Source organism: Heliangelus exortis, chromosome 2, assembly GCF_036169615.1.
Source record: "Heliangelus exortis chromosome 2, bHelExo1.hap1, whole genome shotgun sequence".
Taxonomy (NCBI): domain Eukaryota; kingdom Metazoa; phylum Chordata; class Aves; order Apodiformes; family Trochilidae; genus Heliangelus; species Heliangelus exortis.
The window spans coordinates 53,512,982-53,535,418 of NC_092423.1; the positions used below are offsets into that span (position 1 = coordinate 53,512,982).

General features: G+C 39.0%; 1 protein-coding gene across 4 annotated transcripts in view; it reads left to right on the forward strand.

The window, feature by feature from the left end:
* The window catches only part of HECW1 (HECT, C2 and WW domain containing E3 ubiquitin protein ligase 1), a 247,302-nt gene that overhangs the window by 196,710 nt on the left and 28,155 nt on the right, over positions 1 to 22,437 (forward strand). For all 4 annotated transcript variants that reach the window (XM_071736187.1, XM_071736190.1, XM_071736186.1 and 1 more), the window contains 9 exons: positions 2,297 to 2,482; positions 3,082 to 3,216; positions 6,990 to 7,095; positions 7,298 to 7,394; positions 9,365 to 9,448; positions 10,518 to 10,627; positions 12,802 to 12,922; positions 14,300 to 14,413; positions 17,211 to 17,363. In XM_071736187.1, the coding sequence (XP_071592288.1) occupies positions 2,297 to 2,482; positions 3,082 to 3,216; positions 6,990 to 7,095; positions 7,298 to 7,394; positions 9,365 to 9,448; positions 10,518 to 10,627; positions 12,802 to 12,922; positions 14,300 to 14,413; positions 17,211 to 17,363 (1,106 nt within the window). The remainder of the gene's footprint in view (positions 1 to 2,296; positions 2,483 to 3,081; positions 3,217 to 6,989; positions 7,096 to 7,297; positions 7,395 to 9,364; positions 9,449 to 10,517; positions 10,628 to 12,801; positions 12,923 to 14,299; positions 14,414 to 17,210; positions 17,364 to 22,437) is intronic.

Genomic DNA, 22,437 nt, shown 5'->3' on the forward strand with positions numbered 1-22,437 from the left:
CTCACTCAGATACTATCACGTCTTAGGGAAACAGTGGGGGGAAATTATTTACTCTTGTAGTTTGCACTCCCAAGAAGCAAATGGGTATAATGTAATGAGAGAAATACTAATTCAGTCAGTGTAGATATTTTGGAAGAAACAAGAATGAAAATGATTTTTAAAAATTCAAATAAGTTTTTTTTTTCCATTAATGAAATAAATTTGCATTTTTTCTTGCAAACCTGATGCAGATTGAAAACAATGTAATGGCAGGTCAACCAAGAGGAAACAGATTCAGATATCTCACAAGTAGATGCTTTCCTAGTTTTCCGTATCTTTAATGTAGTTCTAGGCATCTACACATGCCTTCTGAATATTTAGAAAATCTTCCATTTCTGGGTAGGGAAAATCATCCATTTCATGCAGAGGAAGGGATATATTAACTGTTCTGATTTTAACCGAAGTAGGTTATGGAGTGCATATAATTTCTTCCATTGACAGAGAATATTATGATTTATAGGTGGGAGCAATATAATTTTCATTTGGCATGGTTGTTTGCAAAATGAGCAACTGATTCCATAGTGGTATAAGGAGCAGCTCATAAGAGACTGAAACCCACTTTTATTTTTCACTAAAAGAAGGCCAAGAGAGGCCTTCAGTTTGAGCTTATAAAGTTGTCTCAAATCTGAGAGCCAGGATAATCTATAGAAACATCTGTCAAATGGTCATACAGATTCCACTTGTACAGAAATAAAGGCCTATATAACTTCTGGCTTGATATGGTTGTAATATTTTAACCACAATCCTCTGTTAAAATTTCATGCTATTAATTGTGCCAGTGAAGTTGGGATTGAAAAATATTATCCAGCCATTATGATTAAGAGGAAAAGGCACTCACTTTTTAGATATTTTATGTCCATGGAGTGATAAAACTACTTCACGTTTTTTGTTTCCCTAGTGCAGCTAAGAGATACTCAGTCACTGATCACACATTAGATAAAAAATACAACTTATGTCATGGGGTAGGCTGGGCTCATAGCAATTTGTGACCATGAAGCTTTCCTGGGTCATAACCAGGTCATATGTTCAGGGCAGAGATGCTATCTCTGTGATTTTCTAACACTTACCAATACTTATCATAATCAGGGACTCTGTGCTGCAGAGAATATTCTCATTTCAGGACTACAACCGTGATAAATCCATACGTAATAAAGATATTTGTAAATAGTTTATTGCATTGTAGTGGTTTAAATGCATTAAAAATGCACGGAAATTGATAAATCAAAACTTTTGACTTATGTTCTCTGGACAGATTGCAGGTGCCCACCCTGGGGCTCATTTTCTGGAGACACGAGTCCTCCTCTAGTGATCCTTTATTACCCTAGTGAGTAATAAAATCCTTTGGGCTGCCCAGCAGAACCTAGCACTCATTTTGTTTCTAGTGAAATGCTGAGAAGAGCTGCAGATTTTTTAAAGTTTCCTGCCATATCTTGAGGAGCTTTTTCCCTGAAATAACAGATACCAGGAGTTGCCTGTAGATGATCATCGCCACAAGAATATTTTGCAGCGCTCTATCATTGAGTATATAGTTAACTTTGGCCTCTATTCTGCAACCAGATCAGCACTAATTCACTTAGATGTACATCTAAGAAGTGTATTTAATGCCCATTTTGAGATGCAGCTAGATGCCTGAGAGGTGGCATTCATCTAACTAATGAAAGCATCTCCATCTGACATGCTTTCTAGTCATTGCAGAAAAAAATACTTCCAGGAAACAATTCATGTCTTCCAAAAATAGACAATTGAAAGTGTTTCTGTCCTCTGGTTATGAACTGACCATAAATACAGTAGCAACGTTAGGTGTAGGTTTCTCAACAGCAGTCTACTTAAATTCATTAATCCTGTCAGAAGCATCTTGATTTGAATAAAATACATGCTCACAGCTTTCTTGAAATCTTTCTAGAACCATCCAGTCACACAAGCAGTGTTTCTGTTGGTCAATAACAGCGATGAAATAAGCACTACTACATGCCCCTTGAGTGCATGGTGTTTTGGGTGGCCACTGTTTTGGAGTACATTAGAAAGGCAGTTTATGTGCAAACTGACTGCATAATGTGTGAGATGTTTCACTTTCCAGATTATATTTCTTACTTCTAGGTGGTCACATAAAGTAGTTAATCAAATCCAAGAAATGAGATAAATGGTTCTTAACTCTAACAGGATTTGTTTCAGTTCTTTCAGAATATGTCCCATGAAATTAACAAATTTGTTTTGACATCAGAAATGGTTTTTCTCACTTCCATTTTCTATCTCATAGAGTGCCTATCGAGTCTTCACTAACAGTACCTGCTTGAAGCATATGATTCTGAAGATCCGTAGGGATGCTCGTAATTTTGAGCGCTATCAGCACAACAGAGATCTGGTAAATTTTATCAACATGTTTGCTGATACTCGACTGGAGCTTCCTCGTGGCTGGGAGATAAAAACTGACCAGCAGGGCAAGGTAAGAGTTCAGACAAAACCTGTCACTTGTTTAACACAGCACATCAGGCTACTTTATCACTAGAAATCAGTGAAGGTTTGGTTTAACCAACACAAGCAGCAATCAGAGTTATTTTCAAAGTGGAAGAACGTTCAAGAACCAGTATTACAAAGCATAGTGGACAAAGCATAGTGGTGAACCTCTAGCTTTCTGTAAACTATCCACCAGACCCAAGGCAACATTGGACTAACAAAAAAGTTTAAGCCAATATTTAGATCTCTCATGACTGCAAAATTTGTCTCAGTATCTCTGCCTCAGATGCAGCTTTGCTTAGTGACTTCTGGAACCACCAGATAGGCTAAAGTAATGTTCTTTGGTAAGTTTATTCTCTTCTGTATTGTTTACTTCATGGGCATTATACTTAATTTTGATCTACATAGCTTCAGGTATTTTCCAAGTGTGTTCTTCAGCTAAGAAAGTCTTGGCTAACTTCCATGGACTGTGCGTAAATAGGATGCTTCTGACACATGATTGCCAGTAGTTTTCATGTTATGATATCACAATACCTTCATGATGTTGGCAGTCTTCTTACCAAAAAAGATTTTTCCTGTGTGTTTCAGTCTTTCTTCGTTGACCACAACAGCCGTGCTACCACTTTCATAGATCCCAGGATCCCACTGCAGAATGGTCGTCTCCCTAACCACCTGACTCACAGGCAACATCTTCAGCGACTTCGTAGCTACAGTGCTGGAGAGGTAACAGTGCTACTATCAGTGCAATTACTTTTGACATCAGTCTTCTGCAGAATTAAAAGCTCTACAATGTTTGAAATGTGTTTGAACAGACTGCCTTGTGGATTTTTATCTTCCAAAGGAAAGAAGAGATTTTTTTTTTTTTTTAATTTCCATAGCATTTACCTCAGAGTTTTCTGGTAATGAGGATTTATATTTTGACCATTTTCAGAATATAATAATGAACAAGTACTACTAAATAATCAACATTAAATTATGGCAAAATGTTTTTAAAAGAAGATTCTGTATTTGACATCCTAGCCTTGCTTTAGTAAAGGAAAGTCATTCCCCATTTCTGTAGCCTGATACTTCAGCAGACTCCTATCTTTCTCCATTCCCCAATGTGACACTTCTCTGAATATATATATATGTGGAAGTTTGCTTCCCTATCTTTCAGTCACATTAAATATCTTTCCTGTGTTTCATCAGAATGACTTTTATCAGTGAGGGGCATGGGCAGGACTGATAAAAGCATAAATTCTGAGTTTGTATTGTGGATTTAAGGAGGAAAAAGTACCAGCAATCAGATTCTTCATATGGCAAATCTATACAGTTTGAAGATTTGTAAAAATTGAAGCTGAATAAGAGTAAAGATGAATTATGGCCAAAGGACCATTTTTTAACAGAAACAGAGAAATGCTAATAAAATTAAGATGAAAATTCGCTGCAGCAGGACCAGTCTGTACACTTCCCACTGCCAAAAGGGGTAGGGATCAGAAGCTGACTAGGGTGTGAGGTCAGTACTTCAGAACAAAATGCATACTAGGCATGAGTAGCTTTGACAGGTTTTTCCCGTTTTGGTTGAATAGACATGTTTTCTGAAGACACAAGTGTATCGATAGATGTGCTTCTATCATATCTTACCACCAACTTAGAAACTTCCCTATGCCAACAGCCTGCAATTTAAGGTTATTATTGTGACAATTATTGACATGAATGTGAAAGTCACCTGCATGGTGATTAATGTTTGAGCCCATGCTAGCCTGGGTCTTGCTTACAAATTCACTGTATTAGAAAATTATTTTTTATTAGAGAATAGTGTGCTAATCTAAATTAAATCATTCAATTAGAAAGTCAGTAGACAAGGCGATAGTGGTTAAACACTGAATTGGAGCCATCAGATGTACTATCTCAGCTAAAAGGTTGCAAAGAGGAGTGTTAGCAAAACAGAAGTTAATTAGACTGCTGGGAATTTTCATGTTGTGTTGACAGAGAAAAATTGTTTAGAGGTGTAAGTGTGTAAAGACCATGATGCAAATGCAGTATTAGTGATACCTAATGATTGGGATGAGAAGCACAGCACCACAGAATGTGCAGTTTATATTTTTAAGGGGTGTACAGAATGTGTGTATTTTTAATGTGTGTATTCTTACAATCTCAATTATTTTAGCTATTAAATCAGAATTGGAAAGAAAGGAAAGTGGAATTGATGGTTTCTCTTCACAGGCTCTAGACATGTTTCCTTTCAGAATTCTTGCTTCAGGAGAAATATGTTCAAGCACACAACTCAGCAGTGGAAAGCTAGCCCCCCCAAAAAAACAAAAACCAAAACCAAAACAAACAAAAAAATCAGGTGATAGAACTAAGGGGAGGTTCCAGTTGCAGGCTGGGCAGAAGTACCATGAGGTTCTCAAGTGACATGCAGATATAAGCTTGTGCTACTTTTTGTGGGAGATGGAGGTGTAATTTCTCTGTTACACCTCCCATTCCCCCTTCCTACCTTCTGTTCAGTAAATCTATGTGTAGCAACAAGGGCATGGGTTTGTCTTTGCCAAACAGGAGTCGGAGACCACCTTTAAACACAGGCACGCTCTCCATCAGCACTACAGGGGCTTAGGAGAGGCATCTTCACAGGACCTCCAGAGCTCCCTGAGTGCAACACAGTGCCTTAGCAGCATCCCTCACATGCTCATTAGCAGCCAGTCACAGACCAGAGTGTGGCCTTGGCTGTCCTGCCCAAGAAACTCTCTTGCTGGAAGAGCTTCATACCCATGTGGCAATGGATTATAGGGCACTTCTTGCACTGGAGCTGCCTCCTTCTTCCATAGTGTGGGGTCAATGCCATAAAGGCCACAGGGTGCCTGTCAGGGTGGGCACCTGGGTCACAGGGCAAAGGCTGCCTAAGCCTGAGCCAAACTTGCAGTGTCAGTGGGCCCATGGTGTGAGAGAAGGAGATAAAGGCAGGAGATGTAGCACAGCACAGAAGGACTTAGTGAATTGTGTACAACCTGCTTGAAATTTTTCCTGTTTATTCAAAAGTGAGAAGGATTGGACCAAGGCTAGCACATCCACATACTGCAGACTTGACTGTTCTCCCTGACATTGGGATAACTGGTAGTCAGCAGATGCATACCAATATAACATAGGTGCAAGTGAAATCACAGCTGAGCAAAACATTTATTGTATACTTTCACAGCAGTTTTGTGTTTTCAATTACTGTCTGTTTAATTAGAATCATTAGGATTTCTCGCTGTTTAACCTGTTTACTGATATTCATCAAGTGCATTGACTTCTGTCTTTTTACATACAAATATTTTATGCTTTCTGTGTTCCAAAGGCAACTTGCCGGTCACATCTAGCTTCTCAGTTCTCATTTATATCCAGTTGGAAGACCTGATATTTGGCCACACCAGTGAAAGGGGCTGGCACCACTTGCTTATCTGCAAAGCTTAGCATGTAAACTATTGGACTAGGGGCTATATCTTCCTGCATTGGTTGCCAAATACTACAATTTGGGCAGTGAGAAAGGAGCAGCTATTAGCCCAGCAGAATGACGATTAGAAGTCCTAATGCATCTTGTCCTGTTACAAGGTGTCCTCTGTCCTCCCACTGATTTTGTAGCAGTGCTTCTCTGTTGGTTTCACCACTGCCATATTCTGGAGCAACACCTGTGAGAGAGAGGTGGGTTCCCCCTCGGCTTTCATAAGTCAATGAAGAGTTACCCAGCAAGTCATGACTTACTGAGGAAAGATTACCAGACCTCATTGTATGGCTTTGATATCCTCATACCTAAGTGTTTTCCTGTTTTCTAATGGGTCTGTCTTCCTGACTTGATTTCCTTCACTAGAATCTGTATTAAGGAAAGTTTCATTCCTTATGTTAGGTAGCAGTGATACATTTCCCTCTTCTTTTTTATAAGCTCTTCAGAGTATGTTCTTTTTTTTTAGTGCATAAAATTCAGCTTCTGTTTCTGGTTATGCAAGCTAGGCAGGCCTTTCTGTCCTGTGATCTGCATAGATATATACCTTCCTTGTGTTCTTTCCAATATTAAATTTTTCTTCAACAATGCTGAGTGAGCATGTTGCGGTGTTGGAGAGCTTTCTCTTTATTAAATTTAACATTTCTGTAAAAACCTTGAAGTAAATGTAGCTCTGCTAGAGCAAGAGACGGTATGGTATTACAGATATTTTTATTTGCAGAACTCCATTGCTGAAATGCCTTTATTAACTTACATTTATTTCTGGATTCTGGTGCCTTCACTGCAGCATCAAAGAGGTGTGATAGATGTGGCTAGTGGTGTCCCACCACTAGGAAGCACAGAATTACCTGCCATTTTTAGGTTGGCTGAAGTATAAAGCTGTAATTTTCATTCAGGCTTTGTGTCTTTCATTCAGTCAGCAACAAAGACTGTTGTGAAGGTCACAGAAGTAAATTAAGAAACCTTTTCACTGACTGATGTGCTAACCAATGGTCAGTTCTGATGATTCTTTCCCTTTTCTTCTCTTCTGATGTTGTAGGCCTCTGAAGTCTCTAGAAACAGAGGAGTTGCTCTGTTGGCCAGACCAGGCAATAGTCTCGTAACAGCTATTCGAAACCAGCACCATCAGGAGGCGTTACCTCTGGGTAAGCCAAGTCTCTCTTTTCTTTTCAAAGCAGTGCTCACAAAGATGCTTTTTAGAACTTCTCATCAACCATATGCACTGCTTCATGTTGCCCTGTGCCTCACTAGCAGTTCAGACAGTGTGGCCCTGCATAGTCACACTTGTGACCAGGCCCCTTCAACAGTAAATAAAGGCTCTGTTGTTTATTTTTTTTCCTTTTCCAGCTTACAATGACAAGATCGTTGCATTTCTACGCCAACCCAACATTTTTGAGATGCTGCAGGAGCGTCAGCCCAGCTTGGCCAGAAACCATGCACTCAGGTACCACTTATTTCCAGCCTGCTGAAAGCAAGTTCCAGGAAGGACTTCTGTACTGGGGGAATAAAAATCTAGTAACTCTAGTGCAACAGATGAACATGGGCCTCATATGGAAATGTCACTACTAAAGAGTGGGTGTGGACAACCGTAATCTATGTAGACACTATATTTATTTTCCACAGACACACAAGAGTTAAGAAGAACTAAAAAAAAAACTATGGGAAGAAAATAGTGACATACCTATTTTCCACTCTAAGTATTACTGAGTAGCAGAAACTCTGTCATCACCTACAAGTACCACTTTGCTTTTCCAGTGATGAGTTAAAATTGTGTTTGGATGGCAGAACCAGGATTTTACATCATGCTTGGGTTTACACCCATACCATGATTTTATACACCCTAAGTTTTATAAAGAAATAAGAACATTATGAAGTAGATTCTATTCCTGTCTTTAATCTTTCTCAATTATGATTTAATGGTAGTCCTTTCCAAAGTAATTAAATTATATCTTTCTTATATCTTTCTTTTTCTTATGATCATTCCTTTCCTAATAGGTTGAAAAGAAAAAAGAAAAAGTAGAGGAAAAAAAAAAAGTAAAAGAAAAAGAAAAAAAAAACCTGAACCAAAAGCCAGTACTATTTAAACTATTCAAATTCATTCTAATCCTAAAGGTTACAATAATTGTTTTCGCCAAGACCTTAACTGATTTTAGTCTCAGCAATGCCATTGTGCACCAGCTAAGACTTTGACCAAGAACTTTGTTTGTACTATGCAGTAAAAAGTGCAGCTGCAGGACTGGTAAAGGAGGGAAGGAAGAGCAAGAGAAGGACCTTAAAGTTCCTGTGGTTCAGTTTCTGCTGATAGCCTTACTGACTCATTGGTTACTTGTGCAGGCCAGACAAGGAGTTCTTTGAGTGTGAGGATTAGACTTCCTTCTCAGAGGAATCAATACATTCAAATCAAATGAGGGAGACAAAATAAAAAATTGTTCCAGTATTCAAGATGTACATTCCTGTAACTGAGAATTTTTTATCTTCTCCATCAAATTATTCCAGACTTTTCATTTCTTTTTCAGCTGTAATTTGAATTCTTCTTTCCCAGAGAACAGATGATGCTTTTATCTCCTTTGGACTGGAGTACAAAATTGACAAGTGATAGGGACTAGACAGCTTAGCATAATGAGATTTGTAATAGGATATTGAGCCCTTCTACTCCAGGTCATTGCTTTATACTTTAGGTCAGGAGAGATCCAAAGCTACCAACTAATGCTGCAGGTCTTAAGCAAATTCCTAGGAGACGAATGTCTGCCTTTTACACAGCTTGATTCTGCACTAGATTCCATCCCCACCCAGCAAGGTACTCAAGCACATCCTTGACTTGAGGTAGAATCCTTTGACTTGATTCTAGAATAAATATTCTTGGACCACTGCAGTGCTTTAGAAACACACTGAAAGACTGTGATGTAGGTCTGTATTTTCCATGGTCCTAACCTGATGATATGTCCTATCATATGTTTCCCACTCTCATTAGCATTCATTTAAGCAACATGTGGTTTTACACAAGTACTGTGTGATCAATTAATATCAAGTATGTGTTACCAGATGGAACTAACAGAAGTAAGGGAAGTGGTATTATGTGAAACTCAATTAATGAAAGGTGGTGTATCAGTTGTAGCCTTAAACAAAAAGTCTGTGTTAGTGACCTTAGCTCTGGTGCTATGTATAAGCCTGAGGGGATAAGAATCATTCTGGTTTTTAAAATGTGGTATAAAATTGCTTGCTTTTGGATTAGGAATCTGGGTGATGTAAGAAGAATCTTTTTTGCAAGTTTCTTATTTTTTTAAGGAAAGGAACAGAATTAGCAAAATACCAAGGAATGACAGATCTCTGTGTAGTTCATGACTTGATAGTGGCATGTTTTCTTCTTTGTTTTTTCTTTCTACTCTTGTCAATAATATATCATTTACTTTTCAGGGAGAAGATCCATTATATTCGTACAGAAGGTACACATGGGCTTGAAAAGTTGTCCTGTGATGCAGATTTAGTAATTTTGCTGAGGTAATCAATTTGAGCAAAAGCATAATGTCAATACTTATGGTACCATACAAGCTGGCTGGCTCTTTCTCAGCATAGTTAAAAAGATTTTGTTGAATGTGCCAGTTATTTTTAATTAGAGTAGGATTCAATGTTACTGCTAGTTACTAAAAATAATTCAGCCAATAAGTTCAACTCTTACTTCCTGGAAGGCAGCCTCCATTAATGCCATAAAGTCCATTCCCAGCCATCTCATTCAATATAGATTTTGCCATCAAGGAGCAGATGAAAAAGAATCCAGTCAAAATACTTCTTTTTAAGGAAAAAAATCCTGTTTCATTAGTTGTTTTTTTTTTAAAGAGGAAAAAACTTGTCTTTCTCAACACAATAAATAATTTGTAAAAAAACCAACTCTCTCATTAAGTTACCAGTTTTAGTGCAGCAGTGCTCCCTACACACAGAGGGCCATGACACACTAATGAGACCTCCATGTGCAGTGTGGTGAACATTGTTTGGCTAATGCAGAAAAGGCTTTAATTTTTACTGGCACCAAGGAGCTTGGTCTCTACATCCTAGTTACTTTTGTTTAGCACTGATAAGGACTTATTTTATTGTTTTGGTCTTACATGGAAAACAATGCATTACCCAGGTGGTTTTGGTATGCTATACAGCACTGCCTAATGCTAAAAGTTTACAACTTATTGCCATTAGCTTAATCCAAATGGTCAAGTAGCTGAGCTATATGAAAAAGTATGGCCCAAGAAAAACAACCTGGAAGACAAATGTGTGTGTCTTTGCTTCTCATTTCTAACTTACTGAAGCTGTTCCTGTTCACTACATAGCCTCAGATCTCTACTTTTTATCAGCAGAGTGAGGCACAGTGTTAGCACAAAAAAACTAATAAAATTAATTTTGTTGTTCTTTCTTTCTACTGACTATACCTGGTTTGGGGAACTTGTGGATTTTATGAATTTACGAGTTCAGAGGTGTACCCTAACTTATGACCACAGCTGAGTTGCACCATACAGCATATTTTCATTCCTTCACATGATGAATGTGAACCAATACTCTCCCTATCACTTTTTCCATACAGCCTTTTTGAAGAGGATATTATGTCCTACATACCACTGCAGGCTGCCTTCCATCCTGGTTACAGTTTCTCTCCTCGCTGCTCACCCTGTTCATCACCCCAAAATTCTCCAGGTAAGGGGATGGGGAAAATAATACAAAACCTTTTATTTGTGATATTCCTCATAGTGAATACAAATATACAGTTTAGAAACCGGTATCATTTGTCAGCCTGCTAATTTCAGTGCCCACTCTGACCCCAACCCCAGCTGCTTTTTTTTTTTTTTTGCCATTGCTGTTATGTGTCTGCTGAAATGTTAACACTAGATGAAGCATCAAGATCAGAAATTGTCCTTATGGAAGAAGGTATTTTCTTGCTTTTTTTTTGTAGTTGGAAAGGATTAAAATAAGACAATGGTACACCACAAACATAACTAACTGGTGGAAGCACATTCATGTTATATGACAGGAGCAAGAGCAGTTTTCAGATCAAAGGTGTATTGCAATACTTCCAGTAGTCCTGTAAATTCCATCTCCTCCACTCGCTGTTCCAAAGACTTCCCTTCTTCCCATGACTCACCTACTTTAAGACCTGAGGGGATCATCTCAATCATCTAGTTTGGCCTCCTGTGTTGAGCCCATTGACTTAGGCTTGACAGGAAACATATTTTCCAGAAAGACATGCTGTCTGAGGAGGTTATCTCCAGCTGTGGAGTGTCTCTGTAGTTATTGTTTATGCTATAGAAACTTGAGGAGCTAATGTCTCCCTTCTGCCAAAATATACAACCCCCACTGCAATGGCTGTGTCCAGTGGCCATTTTGAGAGAATCAACAGAAATGTGATCTTAAGAAATACATTTTTAGCTGAGCTTTTTGAACATTCATTTAAATCATCTGATTTCAAACAAAATTAATGGACACGAGACATTCAAATCTCAGAGGTGGCTGTGGACAGGTTTTTTTATGTGAAGAATATGCTGAACTTCTGTATGTAGGAGGATAATGTTTTGTTAGACTGTCACATTTTCATTAAGGAATTTTAACACCATTTTAATATGGTTCCCCTTCTCTACATCAGGACAGATCATAAACAAGTCTCCTGCAAGACAAAAATTTAAGTATTAGATGCAAATGTGACATGGGAAAATGTTAGGAGAACTGCACTTGTCTTTACCTGTTCTTGTGACAAAACAAAAAGGGCAAATATTCATTTTTGGCAACATACTGTCTGCTTGCTTTTTCTGTCACTGGTTACATAACCCATGAGAATGCCCATGCTGTTATGTCACAGGGGAAGAAAAAAATTGAGGGAAGAAGTGTTGCAAGGAATTCTCTTTATGCTACATCTAAATAGGCCTTTATGTTTTACCTGCAGAGACAATTAGTAATTTCCTTCCCTCCTGGCAACGGTGTTATTTTTTACTTCCACTAAATGTGATTTTTTAATTTCACACCCCCCCTTCCTCCCCCCCCCAGCTTCATGTGGAGGTGTTTCTGCCAGAATTCTCATAAAATGTCCTGTTTTTATTGTCTGCTCTAATAAGACAGGGAAATGGGATTTCCTGGATCCATTTTGACTCTTTATGGCATGGCACTTGTTCATACAAAAGGCCTAATCAGCTACTTTGAGAATGCAGACTTCTAAACTAAAGAGGTCCCAAATTGCTGAAAATCTGCTGTATGTGTGAATCATAATAGGAAAATGTAGCATTTCTTGCTGACAGAAATCCTTCTCAATGCCACAAAGAGGGTTTGTGTTGATAGCTGGAAGTGTTTAATATACAGTCAGATTAACACAGGGAAACCTGATTCCCAGCTTGGCTAGGGTGCTAGGCTCCAGTGAGGAGCTTTGCTTTGATCTCCAGAGGTTTAATCCTGCCAAGTAAGGAGATCTCCTGTACAATGCAAAAGAGAGATCTCTTCAAAGTGGAAAAGGGAAAGCAAACCTAAATTCCAATGACCATCAGTGGGAGATGTGTCAGTCTTTCTCATGATCTTTTGATCCTCGAATTTCTGTTCAGATCTATTACTGCTTTAGAGGCTGAGGCAGCACAAAGGCACACACAAGGTGTGTTTAAGGATTCTTTTAGTGAAGAAGATGTAGCACCCTGGAAGTCATTGCAGTCACTGAATTGTAGGAACTTACAACTCCATTAATGCCAGATAGAACAAAATTAATACCGAGTACATTGTATACCTATAAAAGGTTCCAAATGAGTTTTTCAGGCAGTGCTATCTGGAAGCATCAGCTGAATTATTTAGAAAAACTTAAAGCCCCTTACACTTTAGGATGGTGTTTATTTTCCCAGGACTGCAGCGAGCAAGTGCAAGAGCACCTTCTCCATACAGGAGGGACTTTGAAGCCAAGCTGCGTAATTTTTATCGAAAACTTGAAGCCAAAGGGTATGGGCAAGGTCCAGGTAAAATTAAGTAAGTATTAAGCTACTAAAATAGTCTAACATGACGTACTTTTGTCTTTGTCATTATTCATGAACTAAGACACTGATAGGTAGTGGAAAACACCATCAGAGATTGCATGTTGTACACGAATCATCAGGGTGAGGTGAGATCTTAGTATATCCTGCAAAAGAGTGACCTTTAAGCGGCTTCTGTGTGGAATTTTTGTTTCTTAGACATTCATATTCTCTCACATTCCCATTCCCCAACCTATTTACCTGGAATGTTGGTATTCCTACCTCTAAATTGCTACTAGGAAAATTAGGCATTCTGGCAAACATCCACCAAACGATATTCACAACTTTGTTGTTGTAATGATGGAGTGACTCCAAATCCTTTCTATGTGCATAATGGTTAACTCAGGACCAGAGTATGACCCTACCACAAATTACCCTGTACATGCACATTTAACTTTGAGTAGATCTTTGTGTTGATAGCCCTTCTGAGAGATTTATGCCTATCTTTGAACTCTTAGTGGGTATCTGTCACTTGGTTTTAGAGTTTGCTTTCCAAACATGTTGTTTGTACTTCTGTTTCATCTAGTTATCCAGTTTGCCCACAGGACTGTATGTTTCTATGGTATTTTCTGGGCATCTGGTTGAATTTATGCATCAGGTTGGCTTCTTACCAAATCACATCTGTTGTGGAAAAATACAAGTATGAAGCCAGGTCGTTGGTTCCAGGCAAACGTCGTCATCAAAATATTCTTACAGAGCTGGAGTACTAGACATTGATTATCTCTTTTGCTGTCCTGCTAAGCGGGTCCAAGGCAGACACAAAATACATTTTAGAACATTTGTCTTAAAATGTCCATAAACATATGAACAAGAAAGATTTCTTGCACAGACGGTGTTTAAATGTACTATTCATCAAGTTGTTTTAGAGGCTGGCAGGGGAGTGAGAGGTGTGTTATATAGACAGAGGCTGATACTCCCTTTGCTTACCCTTCTTCAGAAGCAGTAATTCCATGGACTTTCAATAGATTAAATGCAGGAAGAGGAAGTGTTTGGGGCCAGTTTGAGAAAGCTGTGACCTCATATACACAAGAAACTCACAGCTCCCTCTACCATACAAATTGTACACAGCAGGTGTTACAGAGAGTCTCTAGAGAAACACTTTTAACCTAATCACAGCATTGTGAAGAAATTCACCTTTGAGACATATAGAAAAGCCTGATGAAACAACCCACTCAAACCCCATAATGGTCAAGTAGCGTGTGCACCAGTGGATGCAACTTTATTAACTTCTCTGAGAATGAATGCCTCTCTTTGCCAGCTCTTTTTTACCTTCGATCTCCCAGGCCCACACAAGACTCAGTCATTAGATCTCTATTTTTGCCTCCCTTTGCAGGTTAATTATACGGCGTGACCACTTGCTGGAGGGCACCTTCAACCAGGTAATGGCATATTCACGCAAGGAGCTCCAGCGGAACAAACTCTACGTCACGTTTGTTGGCGAGGAAGGGTAGGGAATCACTAAATGCTATGAGTTTTGAAGTAGCTGTTATGTTGCCAAACACTTAAAGGGTTGACTAAGGCTGTGCCTCTATTGTTACATAATGTTTCTTTGGTTGTGTTTTACCTCAAAGTGATTCATCCTAATCATCTCAAACATTTGTTAAAAATAACAATAGCAAGAATACTTCATTTTTCTGCATACCTTCCATCTAGATGCCTCAAAGTTACAATTTAAGTGGCTAAACATAATACCATCTGCTTGCCATGGGTGTTTTGACTGGCTGGAAGGCAAAGCTGGGCTACAGACCCATGTTTACACACTGAATCAATCTTGGGGCTATAATTAGAGACCAGACCTTTATCGCCTTACTTTAGAAGAGTTACTCTGATTCTTCAAAATGGATCTGATTCTGCTTCAAAATTCTTTTCTTTACATACTATCTACTAATTTTTTATCCATGTATGGATTTCTTGTTTCTGGCTGAAGTGAGAAACATGAATGCTATTCAGTTCTTACAGTTTAATCCACTCAGTTGAAAGCTGAAAGTAATAGAGGTCGCTTGAGACGGCCTTTTCTCAGGAGACTTTCTGCCAGTCTTACAAATTCATGAGCTGTTCTTGTATAATTAAAGCCAGCCCCTGACCTTTTGTTTCCAAATTTAAACAGAATATTTCAAAGCCCCCCTGGCTCACCTCATGAGTTATGTTATAACTGAGGTTTAATCCATGTGCTTTTATGATGGGAAGACTATTGTGCGTATTTCCAGTGTTCCATGTAACAAAAGCTTGAAATTGTATTTCGGTAGCTTTGAATATAAAAAAATAAAAACACGTGGTTTCATGATTTCAGTTCTAAAGGTACCAGAGCAATAATACTCTGGGGCAGTTCTTGGCATGTCCTGCAACTGCTGACACTATCATCTCCTAGGTGGCATGTCAAGTGAATAGCTTCTGCTGAGCTGTTTTTCTGGGGACATGTTAGGTCCAGCAGGAAGCAGAAGTCACCGATCTCAAAGAAAGCCAGTCAGTGACCTCAGTATCAGGGTTTTTTTTTAACTCTTATGGATTCAGTATTATTTTACAAATATAGTCTTTCACAGCTGGTTTTGCTTCTGGCTTCCAAGGAAAGCATAAACATGCAGCATACCTCATTTTGCATTTTTGGAATAGCGTTCTAGTATGCTATGGACAAAGTTATGTGGTTTCCCCACATCTCTAATAACTTTTACTCTGTGTGGCACAGTATCCTCAGGAGAAATTGCAAACCAATTTGATTTTCAAATTAATTCATTCTTCACTTGATTCATTTACATCTGAAGATACATCCCCACAGGGTTTCTGCTGCTTAATGCTTATATAGGTTCTGCTGGAGGGACTCCAAGATACCAATTTCCTACTGAAAAAAAAGACTTGATGCTGCATAGCTGCATGATGCTATATAGGCACAGCTTCCCATGTGTTTCTAAGCTAAAATGGCATTGAAAATTAACTATGAAGGCATTATGATGAGTTTGTGTAGCTCAGAAATTCAATACCTAGTCTCTCCATAGAGGTTTTTGAATATAGACAGGTATTGTTTGTAGTTCTTTACTCCAGTCATCATCAGGCTTTTGATGTCCATTGAACCAGATCTGTTACATGGTTTCCACTAGAGGTTCATGTGGGCTTATCATCATCTCCTTCTTCTGTTGTGGCTTTAGTCTCACCACATGATCCTAGAGCTAAAGCTTCTCAAAGAGAAAAGTATCTCCAAACGTAAAACAGAGGAGGATTGGTCAGCCTGACCTTTATCATACTTCTGGTTGCGCAAATCAGTCATTTAGTCCCTTGTGGTTTCCTTTTGCTTCTGTAAACTCAAACATCGTACCACACATTCTGATCCAGCTGCAGAGTTTCCCACTTACTTTACATTTGTTAGTAGAAGGAGTAGTGCCCGCATCAGAATGTCTGTTGGCATGTGCAATACATGTCTACAAAGCACTTGTTCATATTGCTACATGTACATTTATTTTATATCAAAAACCTACCTACCATTGTTAGAGGATGATCTTTGTTTATTAAATACATCACTGTTGGGTTTAATGCATTTATGAAGCTTTTATTTTTATTTTTTCCCAAGTTGAGTTAATTGGAAACAACTTGATAGCTTGATTTAAAAGTTGGGTTGAAATAAAACAAGGAAAAAAGGTGACTTTACAGAGCAAAATCATGCAACAGCAAAGTACAGCTTAGGGTGTACCCAGTGTATTTAAAAGTATCAGAAAAGTAGAAGAGCTTGGATGGAACGACTGAGGATTCACAGTTATATGTAGACACAGTTCTGTTGGGACTGGGTCTTGTTCAACATTGACCTTTAGGTTATACCTGTATCTTAGAAAGCATCCTTGGGATTAGATTGTATCTTTGGTTACATCTCAGTGTAGGAGAGTAAGAACAGTTTTTCCCTCAGTCTGGGCTGTGAAGCCAGGTGGTCATAGGCAGTTCAAATCCACTCACTAAAGAGCTATCCCTCTGCTAGCCAGCCAGCAAAGACAGGGCTGAGCTTGTTCCAAAGGAAAAAAAACTACTTAAAGGATGTGTCTGAGTTACGATTCCTCCCAGATCAACCTGAATGCTGGTGAAGTTTCAGCATCATGACTTAACAGGGCTTAGAATCAAGTTTTGAGAGGGGAGATCACACCATGTTAGAAACACCTGACTGCACAGGGCTGGTTGTAGACACTAGACCAATGCAGGCAAAACCTAGGAAATTTACTCAAATGGGAATGAACCTCATTTTATCTTTTTTACCTTTTCCTTTCCAGGTTGGACTACAGTGGCCCCTCCCGAGAATTCTTCTTCCTTCTGTCACAGGAGCTCTTCAATCCCTATTATGGGCTGTTTGAGTATTCAGCCAATGACACTTACACTGTACAGATCAGCCCCATGTCTGCCTTTGTTGAAAATCATCTGGAGTGGTAAGAATATTTTATGCAAAATTCAACAGTCCTTTTAAAGCACTACAGGAAGGGAAACAGAAAGCACAAAATAAGCCAGTTTAGATTAGAAAACACACAAATATTGCTTCTGGTGGGAAGAAGTGAACAGTAGCTTTGGAGAAGGAAGAGAGGGATTAAGTGTAAATACAAAAGCAGGCTCTGAAAAAGGAGTTGTATGAGGTGCTACTTTTAAAATGTGCTGCTCACATTACTTGGACTTGATGTTCGTGTACTTCTGTGTGAATGGGCAAAGGACTGGAAGAAGAGTTCTGCTTAATGTGGGGCTCCTCTCTTCAGTCCCTTTATGAGAATACCAGCTGTGGTCTTTCTGTACATCAGGCAGCACTGCTTGGAAGGTATACAGTGTTCTCCAAGCCCCACATATTTGCTCTATACATACTGCAGGCCTTAGAGAAGGCCCAGTGAAAGCAGCTTCCTTTTTCTCCCCTGATAGTGTCCCTGCTTGTGTGTGGCAAGGTCAGTAGAGCCAGAAGGCACTTCACTTTATCAAGTATGCGTGCAAACAGACAAAATTGCTGATCCTATTTATCAAAAATTCTGTATGTGTATTGTGATCTCCTCATCTTTCTATCTGCTTCCAGATCTGTCTTTGGGAGTAGTTTTCCCTTTGATAGTTTCAGATGTGGTTCAGTGAAGCATGGGTTGCCAGCCCTGGGCATCGTTTGATCCCTTGTGGGATTTCACTGTGTCAAAGAAATGCAGCCACAAGGGTTTGTTCCTGTGATGATTTTCTTTGCCTAACCAATTTCACTGGCTCCTCTCAGAGATCGTTTTTTAAAATGGAAGGCAGTTCAGGCCCCTTTAAATTGCAAATAGCACATGCCCTTCTATTCTTGTAAACATCTCCTCCTCTCCTTTGGCTTACTGTGGGTAAGAGACTGAGAACAAATAAAAGGCTGTACCATCACTTCTATTAAGGCTGGAATGGAAAAAAAAGGGTTGTTGGTGGGACCTGCCATGGTCTCTGAATGTATTTTTTAAAAATTTTGTTCCCATTATAGCTTCCAGCAGTGGTGCATTATGCTAACAATGATCCTTGCATTGGACTGTGTCTCTGCTGAAATTAGCAGGAAGAAAGCAGCTTATTTCTTACAGCTTGACAAATTTTTAAAGGTATCTTGAGCATACAGAACAGCAGAAAGACACCTAATAAGATTTTCTGTACTAGTTAGCATTTAACTCAGAAATCAATGTTAGTCAGGCACCTAGGATAGTATTTCTCCAACTACATGTATCTATTCTTGGATACAGAAGGCTATTTGGGCTTTGGACATTTTTGCTTTTCTTTCTTTAGGAAAGCAAAATGAAGTCCCTTGGCCTGCAGAAGAAAATGATGCTATGAACAAAAAGGTTTGTACGTAAAGTAGCTTAAACAGGGCAAGATTCCAGAGCACAGGGGAAAGATAAGCATTCTAGTAAGCGCTTGGAAATACTTCTTGAGCCTGTTATGGAAATAACTGGCTGCAACCAGCAGTTTATAATTAGTCCAATAGGTTTCATGGTTGGCTTGTAGATAATTAGACATTCTAAAAGTTCATATGCTGTCTCTGTTGACTGATCTCAGGTATTCACATGTAACCCTACAGGGCAGTATTTAGAAGTCTGGGCAGTCAGCTAAAATAGGATTTGGACCAATCCTTTTAAAACTCAGAAGTACAATTCTTCCATTGTAGTACAAGTCTTCCATTCTTTCCATAAAAAGCCAAAAGGTTTTATAGAATAACTTCTCAGAGAGCACTGTGGTAACTTGCTTGTCATTATTTGCTCATGGGGAATAGGGTTTTCTGAAGTTCTCAAACTTTCTTTTCATCAAAGTCCGTGCTAAAACTTATGTTTCTCATACTTACTTGTTGATATGACTCCAGCAGAAACTCCTCCCTCTAACATGCAAGAAATAAAGATTATTTTGCTGTTCCCAAATCTGTCATGAGACATTAGCTAACACAGATGGATGAATCTGTGACTCTAGAATTAAAGTCCCAGGGTCATAGATAATTAATATTCATAGTGTTTCCAAAGCTTGAAGTTGACGTCAGTCATGAAAACCACACAACCACAATTGATTTAGATTTGCAGATTTCTTGAACTGTATGCCTCTTGGTCCTGTAGGGCTTACCATTTATGTGGAATCCATCCTTGACATGTTTTTCTATAGAGCAATTGTGCAAGACTATCAGACACCACTATATTAAGAAGCAGGGCTAGCAAAAAAATTCCCTCAAAATTATTTGACATTTTCTCTTCCTCAAGTGAACAGTGGCAACTTTGAGATAAATACAACAAAATGGAAAGATGTGAAGTTTTGTTCACATTGGCAGAATTGAGAAACACACTGCTCTTTTTTCCCCTTCCTAAAAATTATAGTTCTGCCCCTGTTAGTGGCTTATTTCATTCCTCGCTCTTTGTACAAACAGTATTCTGAGTCCAAAATGAGCACATCAAAAAACTGAGTAGTTGTATCTATGCCAAGTTAAGAAAGAGACATGACTGGAAAATATTTCTCATTTATGGAGAAACTGAGATTTAACACCTTTCCTGCAAGCTTCCATTGAATAAGACTTTTTCTTTCAGTTAACATATGTGCCTGCTGAACACACAAATTAAAAGGCATCACATATTTTCAAATTTAAAAAAAAATGTTAAATCCCCCTGTATCTGAAAAGACACAGTTTTATCTCTCTAGACTTAAAAAGTTTGATGATACACATTTTTATCTGCATGCTACAGGATGTACCTGAAGCTCATATCCAGAAGAGCTGCTTTTAATCCGTTCCAGTAACGAGCCGTTCTATCTGATCTAGGGGCTGTGTCCAGCTCTTTACCTGGATATTTGAAAACATGTTCTAAAATACTATTTACATCCCACCTTACAGTAGTTTTCACTTCTCCAAGTAAGTGGGCATAATGTGGCAGCTGCTATATATTATATAAGTGAAAAGAAGAGTAGGTCAGAAGGAATATTCTTGTCTTGTCTACCAACTGAGGTAGGGTAAGTCACTGAAGAATCCTTCTCAGGTTTTGCTCAGTATGCTGGGAGACAGAGTAGTGGGGAATATTAAATGTTTCTATCACAACCTCACACAAAGTCAGAGGTGTGATGTTCAGTGCGGCTTCATAATACTGAGTTCTTACTAATAAATTCCTCCAGGTAGTTTGCCACATTTCCCAATTTCCTCCCTGCTAACAATCCTTTGAATGAGTTTACACTGACTTTCAGTTCCCTACAGCATTGAAGCACTGAGGTCCAGAATGGCCCATATTAGAGGACAAACTGAAGTACTTTTTCACTGAATACCTAAGATTTGATTGAATATATTAGCTCTCATTTTCACAAAAAATAAATTAAAAATATAAAAGTTGGATGGGTAAATGAGCCCTGAGAGAAGAAAAGCCCTGACACATGATAGATGGTGAAAATGTGTTTCTAAATTCTGGGAACAAAACCTCTAGTTTCAGAGTTTGCATAGTCTCAAATCCTCATGTGGGTCACTGGTTACTCTCTCTGTCTCCTGGCATCTGCTCTCTACAACTCATTCAGTCTGCATTGTAACAGAGTGATTTGTCAAATCATGCTGTGATACTCTGTGGTTTTCCACAGGTGGTCTTTATTTTGTGGATCATTTTGCACAGAATTGCCTTATTCAGCTCAAGTTAAACAAAATGGTAAACTGGGTGTTGGTTTCTGTGGTGATTTCTGTATCACTTCCACCAAACCTGAAGAGTATTACCTCTGTGCTGTTTCATTGGTCATGTGTCTATCAATTTCAGATGTTTATGATTTGGCTGTCATGGTAATGTAACTTAAGTTCTGCTTCTTAGAATAGAGCAATACTCAGCGTCTTCTCTTGAACTTGCCCTCTCTGCTCTTAGCACTAAATCTGATAGTGACAAGAGTTCCATCCCTTTTCAGTTCAGAAAACACAGTGTTCACAAACTGCTTCCACGTGGAAATCCAGTTTCTCTTTTTTCATGCCTCTGAGTGAGCCGGAGGTTTTTTTTCTTCACAGCAGTCCTGCACCCGGGAGTAGTCCAATGAAGTAATATAATTCACTCTTCTTCTAGAGGCAGCACTGTACTCATAGAATCATCGAATGGCAGTCATCTGCACCAGGCTTTTTGTCCCCGGATCACTTGCCTGGTCTTTTATCTGACTTGCATGAGCAAACCATTTTACATCATCTACTTTTGAGGTTTTTGGTTCATTTCATGTTTGTAAATGTAAACCCACAGCCAGCAATGTGAAAAGGAGCCCAGCTTCTGCATAGAAGATCAGATGGTCTAGACAGATAACATAATTCACAGATACTCATTTGGAGATCTGAGGAATGCTAACTTGAACCATCTTTTTCTGTGTTGTTGTAGCAAATTAATAGCAGTGAGGGGCCTTTTTTTTAACAACTAGGCATTTGTGGACCTTTCTGTGATACGTATATAGCCCAAGAGAAGTATAGCAGTGTCACAGTGCTCTTGAAATTATTTACAGCTTGCATTCTGTATCCACCTCAGAAAAGTACTATAGTGGTTTGCTCATTTCATAGAATGATAGAATGTCGGGTTGGAAGGAACCATCATCTGGTCCAGCCTTTTTAATATTATTGCGTATATGATATGTCCCAGCACCCTGTTGAGCTGAGACTTAACACTTCCCAAAGTGGGGGAATCCATCACTTCTCCTGGGAGGCCATTCCAGTGTCTGACTGTCCTCATAGTGAAAAATTTTCCTCTTGTGTTCAATCAGAATCTTGCCAGGAGCAACCTGTGCCCATTGCATCTTGTCTTGTCCATGTGACTCCTTGTAAATAGGGAGTCTCCTTTTTGTTTTGTAGCCCCTCTTTAAGTACTGGAATGTCATGATAAGGTCTCCCCTAAGCCTTCTCTTCTCAAGGCTGAACAGACCCAGTTTTCTCAGCCTCTCCTCATATGGCAGGTGCTCCAGTCGTCCTCATGGCTCTTCTCTGGACCCTCTCCAGACCGTCCCCCTCCTTTTTGTGCAGCAGGGACCAAACCTGAACACAATACTCCAGGTGTGGTC